General features: G+C 50.1%; 1 protein-coding gene across 1 annotated transcript in view; it reads right to left on the minus strand.

Annotated features, from left to right (window-relative positions):
- Window positions 1-17,796, minus strand: part of LOC141077384 (uncharacterized) — a 143,312-nt gene extending 125,516 nt beyond the window's left edge. The window contains exons 1-2 of the mRNA XM_073564284.1: window positions 17,688-17,796; window positions 13,842-14,177 (exon numbers count right to left, since the gene is read on the minus strand). Coding sequence (XP_073420385.1) covers window positions 13,842-14,177; window positions 17,688-17,742 — 391 coding nt within the window. The 5' untranslated portion in view covers window positions 17,743-17,796. The remainder of the gene's footprint in view (window positions 1-13,841; window positions 14,178-17,687) is intronic.
- Window positions 17,797-23,120: the final 5,324 nt, after the last annotated feature.

Consider the following 23,120-nt stretch of genomic DNA (forward strand, 5'->3'; position numbering starts at 1 on the left):
ATCTTACAACGCTGGAAGGTAATGGGCCTTAACAGGAATGAGTACGTGAGATGAGTAAAGTGTGCCGAGCGGGAGCTCCAGAGAGTCAGCACTAGAGAACATAAGTATCGGCCATACTGGCACCATTAGGGGACAGAAGACTCAGGACAAGTAAATGACTCTTGCTAAACAGGACTGTAAAGGAAAGCTGGGTTGTGGTGAAATAGGGAGGAACAACAGCTAAAGAGGACCAATAGAGAGTACGGAGGAAAGGTGAAGATAGGGAACAATAATAATCTTTTTATTTATATAGTGTCAACATATTCCACAGCGCTTTACAGTTTTGCACACATTATCATTGCTGTCCCGATGGGCACAATAAGGAAAAGGAAGGAAGGAAACTGTGGAAAATGCTTCGAGTTGTGAAGGAAATGTTCTTAAGGCTGTGTACCCGCTATCTCTTGTATATGTTTCCTTCCAAGTTCCCGTTTGGTAAAGAGTTTATTTTTGACTGGTGGTCTCCCTCATTGAACTGTGAAATATCTTGTCCTGGCAAACCAGCAACATTGACTACATGCAGCCTGCACGGGTGTAACGCCCCCATACCACAGGTCACACATGCAGTCAGGGCCCCCACTTTCATGTAACATGCCGGGGCGCAACAGACAAGTGCCTCGCTCATGGCTACTGCTCCTCTCCACATTACACTTGATCTTCTCTAGTTGTATTCTTTTCAAGTGTTGCGGTGACAGAAAAACTGAAATTCTGGTATTTTGATGGTTTTTTTTTTTTATTTCTGTCCGTGGATTGTACAGCTGATGTATAATACTTGCTGCCCATGGATCCTACAGCCAGTGTATGATACTTGCCGCCCGTGGATCATACAGCCAGTACATGATACTTGCCGCCCGTGGATCCTGCAGCCGGTGTATGATACTTGCCGCCCGTGGATCCTACAGCCGGTACATGATACTTTCCGCCCGTGGATCCTGCAGCCGGTGTATGATCCTTGCTGCCCGTGGATCGTACAGCCAGTACATGATACTTGCCGCCTGTGGATCCTGCAGACGGTGTATGATACTTGCCGCACGTGGACCTACAACCAGTACATGATACTTGCCGCCCGTGGATCCTGCAGCCGGTGTATGATACTTGCAGCCAATGGATCGTACAGCTGGTGTATGATACTTGCCACCCATGGATCACACAGCTGGTGTATACTTGCCGCCCGTGGATCTTACAGCCAGTGTATAATACTTGCTGCCCGTGGATCCTGCAGCCGGTGTATGATACTTGCTGCCCATGGATCCTACAGCCAGTACATGATACTTGCCGCCCGTGAATCCTACAGCCAGTACATACTTGCCGCCCGTGGATCTTACAGCTAGTGTATAATACTTGCTGTCCATGGATCCTACAGCCAGTGTATGATACTTGCCGCCCGTGTATCATACAGCCAGTACATGATACTTGCCGCCCGTGGATCCTGCAGCCGGTGTATGATACTTGCCGCCAATGGATCTTACAGCCGGTGTATGATACTTGCCGCCCGTGGATCTTACAGCCAGTGTATAATACTTGCTGCCCGTGGATCCTGCAGCCGGTGTATGATACTTGCTGCCCATGGATCCTACAGCCAGTGTATGAGACTTGCCGCCCGTGAATCCTACAGCCAGTACATGATACTTGCCGCCCGTGAATCCTACAGCCAGTACATACTTTCCGCCCGTGGATCTTACAGCTAGTGTATAATACTTGCTGCCCATGGATCCTACAGCCAGTGTATGATACTTGCCGCCCGTGTTTCATACAGCCAGCACATGATACTTGCCGCCCGTGGATCCTGCAGCCGGTGTATGATACTTGCCGCCAATGGATCTTACAGCCGGTGTATGATACTTGCCGCCAATGGATCTTACAGCCGGTGTATGATACTTGCCGCCAATGGATCTTACAGCCGGTGTATGATACTTGCCGCCAATGGATCTTACAGCCGGTGTATGATACTTGCCGCCAATGGATCTTACAGCCGGTGTATGATACTTGCCGCCAATGGATCTTACAGCTGCTGTATGACACTTGCCGCCCGTGGATCCTACAGCCGGTGTATGATACTTGCCACCAGTGGATCGTACAGCCAGTACATGATACTTGCCGCCCGTGGATCCTGCAGCCGATGTATGATACTTGCTGCACGTGGATCCTGCAGCTGGTGTATGATACTTGGCGCCAATGGATCGTACAGCTGGTGTATTATACTGTCAGGACTCTAATGTCAGGACCCTGTCAGCGTCGGCAAACTGCCACTATGGGAGAGCACGGGGTCCAATACTGTAGTGGTGGTTCAAGCAGACAGGACCTGCGGCACTCAAAATAGTAAGGAGTCCCAGGACCTACGATCATGTTACTGCAGGGGGCGGGGATTAGCGTCCTACTGCTGCAGATGATGTAATGTACCTACTACAGGGCAACTGTTGTAGAGGAGAGGAAAACGCAGGTCAGACAAGCGAGGGTCGTACACGGAGAGGGCTGTGCGGTACCAGAGGGACGAGCAGAGAATAGTCAGTCACAGGCAGAGGGTCATACACAGAGAGGTAGCGCAGTATAAGAGGGACAGGCAGAACTCGTAACAGGGACAGAACTGGATCAAAACCCAACAAGCAAGCAAGATATCAGGCACAAGGCACACGTACGCACAAGGTCAACTAACTCAGCCGAGGGCAGGAGTATAACTGACACCGGACCTAGGTCGAGTGAGCATTAAATAGCCGCCCTCTGCCAGAGAGAGGCAGAAACAATTAACCCCTGTCTGACCAGGACGGGCCAAAGACAAACCCCATCCTGGATCATGACAGTACCCTCCTCTCAACGGGGGGCCACTGGACCCCGGGTCTCTCAGGATACTTGGCGTGAAAGGCCCGGACCAACCGATCCGCATGAACCGATTGAGCAGGAACCCACAACCGGTCTTCAGGACCGTAGCCTTTCCAATGTACAAGATATTGAAGGGCACGACGGACCAATCTAGAGTCAACAATTCGTTCCACCTCGTACTCAGACTGCCCGTCTACCAAAACCGGATGATCCCTCCCCACAGGTTTCAAAAGGGCCCTATGGAAAACACTGGGGATCCGTAGAGATGGCGGAACCGAAAAGCCACCAGGTTAACTGCTTCGGTAATTTCATAGGGACCAATGAATTTAGGTCCAAGCTTCGCAGAGGGGACCTTGAGCCTTATATTCTTGGTAGATAACCATACCTTATCCCCAACCTGGAACACCGGCCCCACGGATCGTTTTTTTGTCTGCAAACTTATATCTATGCTGGGCCTTCGAAATGTTACTCTGGACCTCCCTCCATACCTCCCCCGACCGCTGGATAGTTTCATCCGCCCCAGGACACCCAAAGTCCAAACGGGAAAACTCTCCAAAATGTGGATGAAACCAATAGTTGCAGAAAAAGGGAGATGTACCCGTAGACTGGTTAATGCGGTTGTTAAACGCAAACTCTGCCAAAGGCAACGCAGTACACCAATCATCCTGTCGGGCTGAAGTCAAGCAACGCAGAATTTGCTCCAGGGACTGATTGGTCCGCTCAGTCTGCCCATTAGTCTCTGGATGGTAAGCGGATGAAAAGGACAGACCAATACCCAACCTCTTACAAAATGCCCTCCAAAATCTGGAAACAAATTGTACTCCCCTATCAGACACCACATTCAAGGGTACCCCATGCAACCGCACCACATGCTCAAACAATCTGGACAATGTTTTCGCATTAGGTAGAGCTGCCAAAGGTACAAAATGTGCCTGCTTACTAAACCTGTCCACCATAACCCAGATGACGGTATTACCCTTGAAGGGGGGAAGGTTGGTGATGATGAAATCCATGGACAAATGAGTCCATGGTCTCTCAGGAATTGGCAGTGGTACCAATTCCCCAGCCGGCCGGTTATGGGGGGTTTTCGCACGGGCACAAACATCACAAGCAGACACATTCCCCAACATCAGAGGCTAAAGCAGACCACCAGAATATTCAAGCGATGGCCTTCCGGGTAGCAGAGATCCCTGGATGTCCACCCAGAACTGAATCGTGGAACTCCCAGAGGACCAGAGGTCCTCCCAGAGGACGAAATTGAGCTGGTAGGAAAAGATTATCCACTGGCCTAGCCAGATGTGCAAGAGACTGGGCTTCCCGACTCTCCCGTTCCAACATATTAGAAATACCTGCCACCACCACCCCGGGCTGAAGAATGGAGGTTCCGGGGGGGGGGGGGGACACCGGATCTAGACTGTGTGACAAGGCATGAGCTCTGACATTTTTGGAACCTGGCTGAAACGTGATAGAGAAGTGGAATCGGGAAAAAAAGTGACCATCTAGCCTGTCTAAGAGTCAACCTTTTAGCTGACTCAGTGTAAGCTAGGTTCTTGTGGTCCGTAATTATGGTTATAGGATGGACAGCCACCTCCAAAAAAATGCCTCCATTCTTCAAAGGCCAACTTCACGGCCAGAAGCTCTCGATTCCCAACATCATAGTTTATCTCCGCAGGGGAGAATTTCTTCGAGAAAAAGGTGCAGGGTCTCAAATTAGTCAAAGTGGCGGATCCCTGGGACAATACCGCCCCCACGTCTGAGGCATCCACCTCGACAATAAATGGTTCAGACGGGTCCAGTTGAATAAGAACCGGAGCAGACATGAAACATTTTTTTAAAAACTGAAACACCGCTATCGCTGCGGCTGACCAATTCTTAATATCGGCCCCCTTTTGAGTCATGTCTGTGAGGGGTTTAACCACCTGTGAGAACCCCCTTATAAATTTACGGTAGTAATTGGCGAATCCTAGGAAACGCTGCAGAGCCTTCAAATCACAAGGTTGAACCCAATCGACAATGGCCTGCACCTTATTAGGATCCATGCAATACCCATCAGCAGACACAGAAAAGACAGTTCCTGAACAAAAAATAAACATTTCTCTAGTTTAGCAAAGAGACAGTTCTCCCGAAGCCTTTGGAGAACTGCCCGAATATGACCCTGTTTATCAGGTGAGTAGATCATGTCATCCAAATACACAACCATAAAACGTCCAATAAAATCAGAGAACACGTGATTGATGAAATTTTGGAAGACCGCTGGAGCATTGGTCAGACCGAAAGGCATGACCAAAGTTTCAAACAACCCTTCAGTAGTGAGAAAAGCAGTTTTCCACTCATCTCCTTCCCGGACTCGAATAAGGTTATACGCTCCCTGTAGATCTAATTTTGAAAACCACTTAGCTCCGGACAACTGGTTGTACAAATTAGGAATAAGTGGGAGGGGATATGTATTTCTCACAGTTAACTTATTTAACTCTCGAAAATCGAGGCATGGGTGCAAACCACCGTCTTTTTTCTTTACGAAAAAGAACCCCACCCGCCACCACGGGAGAGACAGAAGGACGAATGTGTCCCTTACGGAGACTCTCAGAAATGTATTCCTTCATAGCAGCCCGCTCGGGACCCGAAAGGTTATATGTTATGATTGAGTCACCATAGGAGGCAAAAATAGAAATGCTAGCTAAGTCCAGAAAACCAGAGAAGTTGGCAGCTATCGGATTGCAGACCCCTGAACCTAACAACACAACTAGCAGTAGCCGTGGGGGGCTCCTACGATGCCCTAGGCCCCTCGATCACAGCCGGAGGACTACATAGCCTAAAGACAGAAAGGGAAATCTAAACTGCCCCAGAGCAGACCCCAAAGCAAAAGGCAGCCCCCCACATATAATGACGGTGAAGAAAGAAGGAAGAACAAAACACAGACAGAAAGATAGACTGAGCAAAGATGGGGCCCACGCTAGCTTAGATAGGAAAGGACAGGAAGGCTGCTGTCTGCAATCCGTGAAAAACCCTATGAAAATAAGAGCCAACAAACTGACAGTAAAAAAGGCCCTGAAGACGCTAGGCTTCAAAAAGCTATGTCAGTACTCAGGAATATTCTGAAGACAGAGCAACAGGCAAAAGGAGATTCAGCTCACCCCAGCAGGGAATGGCAGAATCCAGAAAAGCAAGGAAAACAAAACACTAATGCAAAAAGGCAAAGCAGAAATCTTAGCTTTAGATGAGCAGGAATCAGACTGGTTTCCTAGAAGTCCACAGAGAAATCACCCGCAGGCCAGAAGGGCGTCGGCAGCCTTATATCCAGTCATTAACTCCACTCAGCCAGTCATCATCATCAGCCCCAGGTGTTTGACAATCAGGCTCACTACCTTTCTTCACCAGAAGAGGGAGTTCCTCGGGCCTCAGTAGTGAAGGGGAAAATGAACTCACAACAGTTATACAAGCGGGCCTTGGGCAATTTAGCACCTGGAACCAGGTCAATGGCACAATCAAATGGGCCGTGTGGTGGTAAAACTTTAGCCTCTTTTTCTGTGAAAAGTCCGTATAGTCCTTTAGGTACTCCAGAATACCTTCCAGACCAACGGACGACACAGACACAGTAGCAAGACATCTTTCGGAACAATAGGGACCCCATTTAACAATATCCCGAGATTCCCAATTAATCACAGGATTATGTAATTGTAACCAGGGGAATCCCAACACCAGTCCCGCAGGCAGGTTGTCCATAACAAATCATGAAATACGTTCCTGGTGCAAGGAACTCACTCACTTTAAGGAGAAACTCCTCTGTAAGAAATATGATGTCACTCTTAGCCAGTGGTGTTTTGCCAATGGCAACAACATGGGTAGGAGTCTCCAGCCTAACTGTCCCTAACTTACACCTGGACACTAAGTCAGAGTCCATAAAGTTCAACAACGATCAGCAATCCACGAAGGCAGAAGTGGATGTGGAGACACTCACACAACAAAGTTCCACTTGCAACAACATTTTTGAAAATGGAGAAAAAGGTACCTGAGAGCCTGGGTGACCTCCACGACAATCACCCGGGCTCAGCCGCTTGTTGGTCAGTGGACAGGAGGGGCAGTCCTTTTTCCAATGTCCAGAATCGCCACAGTGAAAACAGCATTTTCCCAAGCGCCGTTGTCTCCTTTCTTTCTCCTTGAGGTTGATGGTTCCCATCTCTCCATGGATTCCAATGCATGACTGGCTCCCCTTCCTTGGGAGAATAACTGGGTGTCAATTTGCATCACTCCCCTCGCCTGTAGCCTGCGATCCATTCGGACGGCCTGTGTCATAGCCTCCTCCAGGGAATCAGGCGGAGGGTGGAGGACCAAGGCATCTTTCAGATGTTCAGACAGGCCTCTACGGAATAAACCCCGGAGGGTGGCGTCATTCCAGCAGACCTCAGCAGCCCAGCGTCTGAACTCTGAGCAAAACCACTCGGCTGAGTGCTTCCCCTGGCACACACTCATCACCATGTCCTCAGCCATACGCATCCGATCAGGCTCATCATAAATATGCCCCAGGGCCTCAAAAAATGCATCCAGTCATACGCTCAGGGGCAGTGGTCAGAAGGGAGAAAGCCCAACCCTGGGGGGGGCTCCCCTTAACAGAGACATAATGACCCCCACTCTCTGACTTTCATCCCCAGAAGAGTGTGGTCTCAAGGAAAAAAAAAAAAAAGCTTACAGCCCTCCTTGAAAACTTTGAATTCCCTTTTATCTCCAGAAAAGGTATCTGGTAACTCAACCGGAGACTCAGGGGAAACTAATGTAACATCCCCAGCCCCCGATGAGAATACCCCCTGCACAGTGTCAGCGATCAGCTGCTGAGACTGAGCCAGGACTCGTTGTTCCCCCAGGAGTTTCTGAGACATCTGAGTCAGGTGCTTTACCTGCTCAGAAAGAGCGTGCATAGGATCCATCACACACACAGGAGAAAGGGAGCAAAGAAAAAAAAATGGTAACGGTCAGTTATAATGTCAGGACTCAAATGTCAGGACCCTGTCAGCGACGGCAAACTGCCACACCGAGCAGGGTGACTTACCCACACTATGGGAGAGCACGGGGTCCAATACAGTAGTGACGGTTCAAGCAGACAGGACCTGCGGCACTGAAAATAGGAAGGAGTCCCAGGACCTAGATCATGTGACTGCAGGGGGAGGGGCTTAGCGTCCTACTGCTGCAGATGATGTAATGTACCTACTACAGGGAAACTGATGTAGAGGAGAGGAAAACGCAGGTCAGACAAGCGAGGGTCGTACACGGAGAGGGCTGTGCGGTACCAGAGGGACGAGCAGAGAATAGTCAGGTCACAGGCAGAGGGTCATACACAGAGAGGTAGCGCAGTACAAGAGGGACAGGCAGAACTCGTAACAGGGACAGAACTGGATCAAAACCCAACAAGCAAGCAAGATATCAGGCACAAGGCACACGTACGCACGAGGTCAACTAACTCAGCCGAGGGCAGGAGTATAACTGACACAGGACCTAGGTCGAGTGAGCATTAAATAGCCGCCCTCTGCCAGAGAGAGGCAGAAACAATTAACCCCTGTCTGACCAGGACGGGCCAAAGACAAACCCCATCCTGGATCATGACAGATACTTGCCGCCCATGGATCCTACAGCCAGTGTATGATACTTGCCACCCATGGATCGAAAACTCAGTATATGATACTTGCTGCCCATGGATTGTACAGCTGGTGTATGATACTTGCCGCCCGTGGATTGTATAGCCGGTGTATGATACTTGCCGCCCGTGGATCGTACAGCCGGTGTATGATACTTGCCGCCCGTGGATCGTACAGCCGGTGTATGATACTTGCCGCCCGTGGATCGTACAGCCGGTGTATGATACTTGCCGCCCGTGGATCGTACAGCCGGTGTATGATACTTGCTGCCCGTGGATCGTACAGCCGGTGTATGATACTTGCTGCCCGTGGATCGTACAGCCGGTGTATGATACTTGCTGCCCGTGGATCGTACAGCCGGTGTATGATACTTGCTGCCCGTGGATCGTACAGCCGGTGTATGATACTTGCTGCCCATGGAGGGTACAGCCGGTGTATGATACTTGCTGCCCGTGGATCGTACAGCTGGTGTATGATACTTGTCATCCATGGATCGTACAGCCGGTATATGATACTTGCCGCCCGTGGATTGTACAGCCGGTGTAGGATACTTGCCGCCCGTGAATCGTACAGCCGGTGTAGGATACTTGCCGCCCGTGAATCGTACAGCCGGTGTATGATACTTGCCGCCCGTGGATCGTACAGCAGGTGTATAATACTTTCTGCCCATGGATCGTACAGCCGGCGTATAATACTTTCTGCCCATGGATCGTACAGCCGGTGTATGATACTTGCTGCCCATGGATCGTACAGCCGGTGTATACTTGCTGTCCATGGATTGTACAGCTGGTCTATGATGCTTGTTTCCCGTGGATCAGGCAGGATTTGTCCACTGTCAGGTTCCATTTATAAACGCGTTTTTGCTTTTCCCTTTATTTTATAGCTCCCTTAGGGCACTTGATCATTTGATCACTTTTGCTGTATACAGCAGTACCCCGGTACAATATTACTGTGCAGAAGTCACGGTCTCCTATGAATGTGAGCCTAAAGCTGGCATTCAGAGGAGTACCATCATGAAAAGTGAGGGGATCTTTAGCAGACTTTGGCTGTCATGAAAATGCATTGGTGCTCCAAAATTGCATTACGGGAGTGTGATGGGCAGTAAGAACAGTGCGCACGTCCGAGACATGCGACGTAAAGGCCACTGTCACAGATAGACAGCAGCCCGTAACAGACAGAGCTCCACCATAGCTGTTAGAGGCAGATGATGGCTGAATACCACAATCATCTGCTCTCAAAAAGGATGAGCCGACATCAAAGTCAAGGAGCCGGCGTGGACATAGTGTTTGTCACCAGTCTGATGGACAATCACTAGCCGATCACAATGATGTCTTTCTTCTGGCTCCTCACACTAGGACAAGTGCTGGCCGTGTTCTCCTTACTTCTAGTAATATGTCTTCATGTCTGATGATTCCTGTTGCACTTTGTATTACGTGACTCCCTGGAGAAACAGAGGAGGAGGTGTCTGCAACCTGAGAACTTGATGGTCAAAAGTCAAAGGGCTGAAGAACATAGAGAGACTTTGCCAGAGAACAAGTGAGTGAAGGGTCATCACAAAGAATGTGCCATCATGTGAACGAGGCTTTACACTGACAAAGCAGAGATAGGGCACCAAACATGTGCTATCATCTGAACAATGCTTTACACTCACCCAGCAGAGCTAGGACACCAAACATGTGCTATAATCTGAACAATGCTTTACACTGACGCAGCAGAGCTAGGGCACCCAACATGTGCTATCATCTGAACAGGCTTTACACTGACACAGCAGAGCTAGGGCACCAAACATGTGCCATCATCTGAACGAGGCTTTACACTGACGCAGCAGAGCTAGGACACCAAACATGTGCTATCATCTGAACGAGGCTTTACACTGACGCAGCAGAGCTAGGACACCAAACATGTGCAATCATCTGAACAAGGCTTTACCCTGACGCAGTAGAGGTAGGACATCAAACAGGTGCCATCATCTGAACAAGGCTTTACACTCATGCAGCAGAGCTAGGACACCAAACATGTGCCATCATCTGAACGAGGCTTTACACTGACGCAGCAGCGCTAGGACACCAAACATGTGCCATCATCTGAACGAGGCTTTACACTGACGCAGCAGAGCTAGGACACCAAACATGTGCAATCATCTGAACAAGGCTTTACCCTGACGCAGTAGAGGTAGGACATCAAACATGTGCCATCATCTGAACAAGGCTTTACACTCACGCAGCAGAGCTAGGACACCAAACATGTGCCATCATCTGAACTAGGCTTTACATTGACGCAGCAGCGCTAGGACACCAAACATGTGCCATCATCTGAACAAGGCTTTACAGTGATGCAGCAGAGCTAGGGACACCAAACAAGTGCCATCATCTGAAAAAGGCTTTACACTGACGCAGCAGAGCTAGGGCACCAAACATGTGCTGTAATCTGAACGATGCTTTACACTGACGCAGCAGAGCTAGGACACCAAACATGTGCCATCATCTGAAGGAGGCTTTACACTTACGCAGCAGAGCTAGGGCACCAAACATGTGCTATCATCTGAAAGAGGCTTTACACTCACGCAGCAGAGCTAGGACACCAAACATGTGCTATCATCTGAACGATGCTTTACACTGACGCAGCAGAGCTAGGACACCAAACATGTGCCATCATCTGAAGGAGGCTTTACACTCACGCAGCAGAGCTAGGACACCAAACATGTGCTATAATCTGAACAATGCTTTACACTCACGCAGCAGAGCTAGGACACCAAACATGTGCTATAATCTGAACGATGCTTTACACTCACGCAGCAGAGCTAGGACACAAAACATGTGCTATAATCTGAACAATGCTTTACACTGACGCAGCAGAGCTAGGACACCAAACATGTGCTATAATCTGAACAATGCTTTACACTCACGCAGCAGAGCTAGGACACAAAACATGTGCTATAATCTGAACAATGCTTTACACTGACGCAGCAGAGCTAGGACACCAAACATGTGCTATAATCTGAACAATGCTTTACACTGACGCAGCAGAGCTAGGACACCAAACATGTGCTATAATCTAAACAATGCTTTACACTCACGCAGCAGAGCTAGGACACCAAACATGTGCTATAATCTGAACGATGCTTTACACTCAAGCAGCAGAGCTAGGACACCAAACATGTGCTATAATCTGAACAATGCTTTACACTGACGCAGCAGAGCTAGGACACCAAACATGTGCTATCATCTGAACGATGCTTTACACTCACGCAGCAGAGCTAGGACAGCAAACATGTGCTATCATCTGAACAATGCTTTACACTCACGCAGCAGAGCTAGGACACCAAACATGTACTATAATCTGAACGATGCTTTACACTCACGCAGCAGAGCTAGGACACCAAACATGTACTATAATCTGAACGATGCTTTACACTGACGCAGCAGGGCTAGGACACAAAACATTTGCTATAATCTGAACAATGCTTTACACTGACGCAGCAGAGCTAGGGACACCAAACATGTGCTATCATCTTAACGAGGCTTTACACTGACGCAGCAGAGCTAGGAAACCAAACATGTGCCATCATCTGAAGGAGGCTTTACACTGACGCAGCAGAGCTAGGACACCAAACATGTGCCATCATCTGAAGGAGGCTTTACACTGACGCAGCAGAGCTAGGAAACCAAACCTGTGCCATCATCTAAAGGAGGCTTTACACTGACGCAGCAGAGCTAGGACACCAAACATGTGCCATCATCTGAAGGAGGCTTTACACTGACGCAGCAGAGCTATGACACCAAACATGTGCTATCATCTGAACGAGGCTTTACACTCACGCAGCAGAGCTAGGACAACAAACATGTGCCATCATCTGAAGGAGGCTTTACACTGACGCAGCAGAGCTAGGAAACCAAACATGTGCTATCATCTGAACGAGGCTTTACACTCATGCAGCAGAGCTAGGTCTCAATGGGACCACAAAATGAGGGAACAAAAACTCAAGTCACCGCTTCTCACCAATTAAAGAAGAGTGCACTGTGTGATACAGTGACGTGCGTCGTTGTGGCAGTGCGTTCCTCTGTAATACCCCTCTGTAATCCTGAGTAGGTCACACTACTGCCCCGCTCCTTTAGCTGCAGTAACCGCCATCTTTATTCCACAGTAATCACTACACGTGTCGCCTGTCCATTGCGGTTCTGTCCGCTTAGCAGTGGAGGCAGGAGGTTGTGTCTGAGCCGCGGTTTGGTCTGTGCCAGGACACCGGAATTCAGCCTTCAGCCCCGGTGGTATCGTCAATTCAATGGAGATGGTTTATAATTCAAGTTTCAGAATTATTAGCGCAAACACTCACCTGACACCCGCATGGCTCCCCTGCCGATCCCACACACGGCTCACCTGACACCCGCGTGAAGGCATGGCTTCCTTGATAACCCCCACACACGGCTTCACTGAAACGCCGACACCCATGGTTCCCCTGACACCCCCACACACAAGGCTCCCATGACACCTGTGTGGCTTCTCTGACACCCCCGCACACATGACTCCCCTGAAACCTGTGTGACTCCCCTGACACCCACCACACACATGGCTGCCTTGAAACCCGTATGGCTCCCCTGACACCCCTGCACTCATGGCTCCTCTGACCATTGTATGGTTCCCTGACACCCGTGCAGATATGGCTCCCCTGATACCACTGCACACATGGCTCTCCTGACACCTGTGTGGCGTACCTGACGCCCCCGCACACATGGCTCCTCTCACACCCCCCCCGCACACATGGCTCCCCTGACACCCCCCGCACACATGGCTCCCCTGACACCCCCCGCACACATGGCTCCCCTGACACCCCCGCACACATGGCTCCCCTGACACCCCCCGCACACATGGCTCCCCTGACACCCCCCGCACACATGGCTCCCCTGACACCCCCCGCACACATGGCTCCCCTGACACCCCCCGCACACATGGCTCCCCTGACACCCCCCCGCACACATGGCTCCCCTGACACCCCCCGCACACATGGCTCCCCTGACACCCCCCACACACATGGCTCCCCTGACACCCCCACACACATGGCTCCCCTGACACCCCCACACACATGGCTCCCCTGACACCCCCACACACATGGCTCCCCTGACACCCCCACACACATGGCTCCCCTGACACCCCCACACACATGGCTCCCCCACACACATGGCTCCTCTGACACCCCCACACACATGGCTCCCCTGACACCCCCACACACATGGCTCCCCTGACACTCCCCACACACATGGCTCCCCCACACACATGGCTCCCCTGACACCCCCGCACACATGGCTCCCCTGACATCCCCCCGCACACATGGCTCCCCTGACACCCCCAGCACACATGGCTCACCTGACACCTGCAGGATGCTTCTCCCTTCCCTGGACTCTGGGGTCACTATAACAGTACATGTGTACTCTCCATCATCATTGAACTGCGCCCGCAGGATGTGCAGTGCGGCGTTTCCTTGCTGTATGTCGCCCTCCTCCATGTGGGCCCCGTCCCTGAAGGCCTGCGCCCGGCCGGGAATGAAGCTGTACACCTCGCTCTTATGTCCACCCTGTGACTTGCTCCAGGTGACGGTGATAATTCTTCCCAGTGTAAAGTCCGATATGTCGCAGGGGATCGTCACATCTGCGCCTCTTGCTGCAGAGATCAGGGGCTTTTTCATAGTGACTGTGAGGCCATCTAAAAGAAGAAAGGTAAAAACGTCACAAGGAAGCCGAAGGGGAAAGGATAAACCATGGGGGTCACAAAGCCAAACCCGCTGATCCCTGGGAGGACGGAGAAATATTCCTTGTCCCGTGCAGCGCTCTGCTACCTCTGCCAGCTCCATCCTTCCTTAGGGTGACTCGCCCTCTGGTCGCTGATAAATTATCGTATCCAATCACCGCCCCCGTGTACTGCCGCCATGATGCCTGAACGAGGGCCGGACGGCACGGGGGCATCTCATAGGGATGTAGGAATTCAGAGGACCAAGATGGCTGAATCCAGATCTCCTAGGAGCCCACCAACAGCCGAGTGGCCGCCGCTGTCACTACTGCAACTGCTGTCACCGCTATTACTGCTGTCACTGCTTCAACTACAGTCACCGCTGCAACTGCTGTCACCACTGTCACTACTGCAACTGCTGTCACTGATGCAACCGCTATCACTGCTGTCACTGCAGCAACTGCTGTCACTACTGCAATCGCTATCACCGATGTCACTGCAGCAACTGCTGTCACTGCTATCACCGCTGCAACTGATGTCACCTTTATTACCACTGTCACCGATGTCACAGCTGCAACTGTTAACGCTATCACGGACGTCACTGCTGTCACTGCTGCAACTGATGTCACCTTTATTACCACTGTCACCGATGTCACTGCTGCAACTGTTAACGCTATCACGGACGTCACTGCTGTCACTGCTGCAAAGGCTGTCACCGTTATCACCAAAGTCATTGCTGCAAATGCTGTCACTGCTGCCACCAACGTCACTGTCAAGTTCAGCCCAGCCCAGACCGGCAGGTAATGGCTGTGACACACAGAACTTGCCAAAAACTGCCTTTTAACCCATTAGACACTGCTGTCAGACTGACATCGGGACTGACTAATTCATTAACAATTTTCACCCTAAATCACTAGAAACAACTGTGTGTCCAATAAGTGTTATCAGAGGGTCAGCCCTTAGCCCCCAATTAACCACTATGGACGCTTCTCCAGCAATTCCATCCATGTCCCAATAACAAGTAGTTACTGCCCCAGTGATGCACAGCTGCTGCGGAGAAGCTGAGCTCCCACCTGCAGTCGCCTCTGTGCCCCATCACATGAGGAAGAGGGCATTAGATACAGCAGGCGGTACCGCAAGGCATCTAAATCACACCTTCAGCGAGCCTGGGGGAGCAATGCAGATGACGATGCTGCAACAGAGTCTATGGCCTCCTGCCTCTGGATCGTGGGGTCTTCATAGCATGACATCGGAGCTGCTGCCACCCCCCGACCTCCTGTCCCCTTCCCCACCATCCTCCAGCATGTAAGCCCCCCGAGCCGGGTCCTCTCCCCTCTGTACCAGTCTGTCATTGTTATCTGTAATTTGTATGTAGCCCCTTCTCATGTGCAGCACCATGGAACCAATGGCGCCATATAACAATGATAATTACATAAGTTATAACGTCATGTGAAAAAGCAGAATCCATCACCCAGCACTGACACTAACCTGAGGTCACCAGTGATGACCCGGCACTGACACTAACCTGAGGTCACCGGTGATGACCCGGCACTGACACTAACCTGAGGTCACCAGTGATGAGCCGGCACTGACACTAACCTGAGGTCACCGGTGATGACCCGGCACCGACACTAACCTGAGGTCACCGGTGATGACCCGGCACCGACACTAACCTGAGGTCACCGGTGATGACCCGACACTGACACTAACCTGAGGTCACCAGTGATGACCCGGCACCGACACTAACCTGAGGTCACCAGTGATGACCCGACACCGACACTAACCTGAGGTCACCAGTAATGACCCGACACTGACACTAACCTGAGGTCACCAGTGATGAGCCGGCACTGACACTAACCTGAGGTCACCGGTGATGACCCGACACTGACACTAACCTGAGGTCACCAGTGATGAGCCGGCACTGACACTAACCTGAGGTCACCAGTGATGACCCGACACTGACACTAACCTGAGGTCACCAGTGATGACCCGACACTGACACTAACCTGAGGTCACCAGTGATGACCCGGCACTGACACTAACCTGAGGTCACCAGTGATGAGCCGGCACTGACACTAACCTGAGGTCACCGGTGATGAGCCGGCACTGACACTAACCTGAGGTCACCAGTGATGACCCGGCACTGACACTAACCTGAGGTCACCAGTGATGACCCGACACTGACACTAACCTGAGGTCACCAGTGATGACCCGGCACTGACACTAACCTGAGGTCACCAGTGATGACCCGACACTGACACTAACCTGAGGTCACCAGTGATGAGCCGGCACTGACACTAACCTGAGGTCACCAGTGATGACCCGGCACTGACACTAACCTGAGGTCACCAGTGATGACCCGACACTGACACTAACCTGAGGTCACCAGTGATGACCCGGCACTGACACTAACCTGAGGTCACCGGTGATGACCCGACACTGACACTAACCTGAGGTCACCGGTGATGACCCGACACTGACACTAACCTGAGGTCACCAGTGATGAGCCGGCACTGACACTAACCTGAGGTCACCAGTGATGACCCGGCACTGACACTAACCTGAGGTCACCGGTGATGACCCGGCACTGACACTAACCTGAGGTCACCGGTGATGACCCGGCACTGACACTAACCTGAGGTCACCGGTGATGAGCCGGCACTGACACTAACCTGAGGTCACCAGTGATGACCCGACACTGACACTAACCTGAGGTCACCGGTGATGACCCGCCACTGACACTAACCTGAGGTCACCGGTAATGAGCCGGCACTGACACTAACCTGAGGTCACCAGTGATGACCCGGCACTGACACTAACCTGAGGTCACCAGTGATGACCCGGCACTGACACTAACCTGAGGTCACCAGTGATGACCCGACACTGACACTAACCTGAGGTCACCAGTGATGACCCGACACTGACACTAACCTGAGGTCACCGGTGATGACCCGACACTGACACTAACCTGAGGTCACCAGTGATGACCCGGCACTGACACTAACCTGAGGTCACCAGTGATGACCCGGCACTGACACTAACCTGAGGTCACCAGTGATGACCCGGCACTGACACTAACCTGAGGTCACCGGTGATGACCCGGCACTGACACTAACCTGAGGTCACCAGTGATGACCCGACACTGACACTAACCTGAGGTCACCAGTGATGACCCGACACTGACACTAACCTGAGGTCACCAGTGATGACCCGACACTGACACTAACCTGAGGTCACCAGTGATGACCCGACACTGACACTAACCTGAGGTCACCGGTGATGACCCGACACTGACACTAACCTGAGGTCACCGGTGATGACCCGGCACTGACACTAACCTGAGGTCACCGGTGATGACCCGACACTGACACTAACCTGAGGTCACCGGTGATGACCCGACACTGACACTAACCTGAGGTCACCGGTGATGACCCGACACTGACACTAACCTGAGGTCACCGGTGATGACCCGACACTGACACTAACCTGAGGTCACCAGTGATGACAGCAGTATACAGAGGGGATTTAGGAGACCGTTCATAACTCTGTAGTCCGGAGAGCAGCAGGTTCCTCCCGTAATGGCCGCTGTGCACACTCCTCCCTCACACGCTGCGGTTTCACTTTCACTTCTAAATATAAGAACAAGTCTGACACCTACTGATATACCGACACTACACCCCTCTATATACCGACACTACACCCCTCTATATACCGACACTACACCCCTCTATATACCGACACTACACCCCTCTATATACCGACACTACACACACCTCTATATACCGACACTACACACACCTCTATATACCGACACTACACACCCCTCTATATACCGACACTACACCCCTCTATATACCGACACTACACACCCCTCTATATACCGACACTACACCCCTCTATATACCGACACTACACACCTCTATATACCGACACTACACACACCTCTATATACCGACACTACACACCTCTATATACCGACACTACACACCCCTCTATATACCGACACTACACACCCCTCTATATACCGACACTACACCCCTCTATATACCGACACTACACACCCCTCTATATACCGACACTACACCCCTCTATATACCGACACTACACACCTCTATATACCGACACTACACACACCTCTATATACCGACACTACACACCTCTATATACCGACACTACACACCCCTCTATATACCGACACTACACACCTCTATATACCGACACTACACCCCTCTATATACCGACACTACACACACCTCTATATACCGACACTACACCCCTCTATATACCGACATTACACACCCCTCTATATACCGACACTACACCCCTCTATATACCGACACTACACACCCCTCTATATACCGACACTACACCCCTCTATATACCGACATTACACACACCTCTATATACCGACACTACACACCTCTATATACCGACACTACACCCCTCTATATACCGACACTACACCCCTCTATATAGCGACATTACACACACCTCTATATACCGACACTACACCCCTCTATATACCGACACTACACCCCTCTATATACCGACATTACACACCCCTCTATATACCGACACTACACCCCTCTATATACCGACATTACACACACCTCTATATACCGACACTACACACCTCTATATACCGACACTACACCCCTCTATATACCGACACTACACCCCTCTATATACCGACACTACACACCCCTCTATATAGCGACATTACACACACCTCTATATACCGACACTACACCCCTCTATATACCGACACTACACCCCTCTATATACCGACACTACACCCCTCTATATACCGACACTACACCCCTCTATATACCGACACTACACACACCTCTATATACCGACACTACACACACCTCTATATACCGACACTACACACCCCTCTATATACCGACACTACACACACCTCTATATACCGACACTACACACCTCTATATACCGACACTACACACACCTCTATATACCGACACTACACACCTCTATATACCGACACTACACCCCTCTATATACCGACACTACACCCCTCTATATACCGACATTACACACCCCTCTATATACCGACACTACACCCCTCTATATACCGACACTACACACACCTCTATATACCGACACTACACCCCTCTATATACCGACACTACACCCCTCTATATACCGACACTACACACCCCTCTATATAGCGACATTACACACACCTCTATATACCGACACTACACCCCTCTATATACCGACACTACACCCCTCTATATACCGACACTACACACCCCTCTATATACCGACACTACACACCCCTCTATATACCGACACTACACCCCTCTATATACCGACACTACACACACCTCTATATACCGACACTACACCCCTCTATATACCGACACTACACCCCTCTATATACCGACACTACACCCCTCTATATACCGACACTACACCCCTCTATATACCGACACTACACACCCCTCTATATACCGACACTACACACCTCTATATACCGACACTACACACCTCTATATACCGACACTACACCCCTCTACATACCGACACTACACCCCTCTACATACCGACACTACACACCTCTATATACCGACACTACACACACCTCTATATACCGACACTACACACCTCTACATACCGACACTACACCCCTCTATATACCGACACTACACACACCTCTATATACCGACACTACACTCCTCTATATACCGACACTACACACCTCTATATACCGACACTACACACACCTCTATATACCGACACACTACACACCTCTATATACCGACACTACACCCCTCTATATACCGACACTACACACACCTCTATATACCGACACTACACACCCCTATATACCGACACTACACCCCTCTATATACCGACACTACACCCCTCTATATACCGACACTACACCCCTCTATATACCGACACCACACACCCCTCTATATACCGACACTACACACCTCTATATACCGACACCACACACCTTTATATACCGACACTACACACCTCTGTATATACCGACTCTACACACCCCTGTATATACCGACACTACACCTCTCTATTTACCGACACTACACACCTCTACATACCGACACTACACCCCTCTATATACCGACACTACACACCTCTACATACCGACACTACACCCCTCTATATACCAACACTACACACACCTCTATATACCGACACTACACACCTCTACATACCGACACTACACCCCTCTATATACCGACACTACACCCCTCTACATACCGACACTACACCCCTCTATATACCGACACTACACACCTCTATATATACCGACACTACACACCTCTATATACAGACACTACACCCCTCTATATACCGACACTACACACCTCTACATATACCGACACTACACACCTCTATATACAGACACTACACCCCTCTATATACCGACACTACACCCCTCTATATACCGACACTACACACCTCTATATATACCGACACTACACACCTCTATATACAGACACTACACCCCTCTATATACTGACACTACACACCCCTCTATATACCGACACTACACACCCCTCTATATACCGACACTACACACCTCTACATACCGACACTACACACCTCTATATACCGACACTACACACCCCTCTATATACCGACACTACACACCTCTACATACCGACACTACACACCTCTACATACCGACACTACACCCCTCTACATACCGACACTACACACCCCTCTATATACCGACACTACACACCCCTCTATATACCGACACTACACACCTCTACATACCGACACTACACACCTCTACATACCGACACTACACACCCCTCTACATACCGACACTACACACCCCTCTATATACCGACACTACACACCTCTATATACACTCACTGGCCACTTTATTAGGTACACCATGCTAGTAACGGGTTGGACCCCCTTTCGCCTTCAGAACTGCCTCAATTCTTCGTGGCAGAGATTCAACAAGGTGCTGGAAGCATTCCTCAGAGATGTTGGACCATATTGACATGATGGCATCACACAGTTGGCGCAGATTTGTCGGCTGCACATCCCTGATGCGAATCTCCCGTTCCACCACATCCCAAAGATGCTCTATTGGATTGAGATCTGGTGACTGAGGAGGCCATTTGAGTACAGTGAACTCATTGTCATGTTCAAGAAACCAATCTGAGATGATTCGAGCTTTATGACATGGCGCATTATCCTGCTGAAAGTAGCCATCAGATGTTGGGTACATTGTGGTCATAAAGGGATGGACATGGTCAGCAACAATACTCAGGTAGGCTGTGGCGTTGCAACGATGCTCAATTGGTACCAAGGGGCCCAAAGAGTGCCCAGAAAAAATTCCCCACACCATGACACCACCACCACCAGCCTGAACCGATGATACAAGGCAGGATGGATCCATGCTTTCATGTTGTTTACGCCAAATTCTGACCCTACCATCCGAATGTCGCAGCAGAAATCGAGACTCATCAGACCAGGCAACGTTTTTCCAATCTTCTACTGTCCAATTTCGATGAGCTTGTGCAAATTGTAGCCTCAGTTTCCTGTTCTTAGCTGAGAGGAGTGGTACCCAGTGTGGTCTTCTGCTGCTGTAGCCCATCTGCCTCAAAGTTCGACGCACTGTGCGTTCAGAGATGCTCTTCTGCCTACCTTGGTTGTAACGGGTGGCAATTTGAGTCACTGTTGCCTTTCTATCAGCTCGAACCAGTCTGCCCATTCTCCTCTGACCTCTGGCATCAACATGGCATTTCCGGCCACAGAACTGCCGCTCACTGGATTTTTTTTCTTTTTCGGACCATTCGCTGTAAACCCCAGAGATGGTTGTGCGTAAAAATCCCAGTAGATCAGCAGTTTCTGAAATACTCAGACCAGCCCTTCTGGCACCAACAATCATGCCACGTTCATAGGCACTCAAATCACCTTTCTTCCCCATACTGATGCTCGGTTTGAACTGCAGGAGATTGTCTTGACCATGTCTACATGCCTAAATGCACTGAGTTGCCGCCATGTGATTGGCTGATTAGAAATTAAGTCTTAACACACAGTTGGACAGGTGTACCTAATAAAGTGGCCAGTGAGTGTATACCGACACTACACACCCCTCTACAGTCATGGCCAAAAGTATTGACACCCCTGCAATTCTGTCAGATAATACTCAGTTTCTTCCTGAAAATGATTACAAACACAAATTCTTTGGTATTATCATCATTTAATTTGTCTTAAATGAAAAAACACAAAAAGAATTGTCCTAAAGCCAAATTGGATATAATTCCACACCAAACATAAAAAAGAGGATGGACAAAAGTATTGGCACTGTTCCAGAAATCCTGTGATGCTTCTCTAATTTATGTAATTAACAGCACCTGTAACTTACCTGTGGCACCTAACAGGTGTTGGCAATAACTAAATCACACTTGCAGCCAGGTGACATGGAGTAAAGTTGACTCCACCTCTGTCCTGTGTCCTTGTGTGTACCACATTGAGCACGGAGAAAAGAAAGAAGACCAAAGAACTGTCTGAGGACTTGAGAAACCAAATTGTGAGGAAGCATGAGCAATCTCAAGGCTACAAGTCCATCTCCAAAGACCTGAATGTTCCTGTGTCTACCGTGTGCAGTGTCATCAAGAAGTGTAAAGCCCATGGCACTGTGGCTAACCTCCCTAGATGTGGACGGAAAAGGAAAATTGACAAGAGATTTCAACGCAAGATTGTGCGGATGTTGGATAAAGAACCTCGACTAACATCCAAACAAGTTCAAGCTGCCCTGCAGTCCGAGGGTACAACAGTGTCAACCCGTACTATCCGTCGGCGTCTGAATGAAAAGGGACTGTATGGTAGGAGACCCAGGAAGACCCCACTTCTTACCCCGAGACATAAAAAAGCCAGGCTGGAGTTTGCCAAAACTTA

This window comes from Dendrobates tinctorius, unplaced genomic scaffold (assembly GCF_039654945.1).
Source record: "Dendrobates tinctorius isolate UK_male_01 unplaced genomic scaffold, ASM3965494v1 ptg000445l, whole genome shotgun sequence".
NCBI classification, from domain to species: domain Eukaryota; kingdom Metazoa; phylum Chordata; class Amphibia; order Anura; family Dendrobatidae; genus Dendrobates; species Dendrobates tinctorius.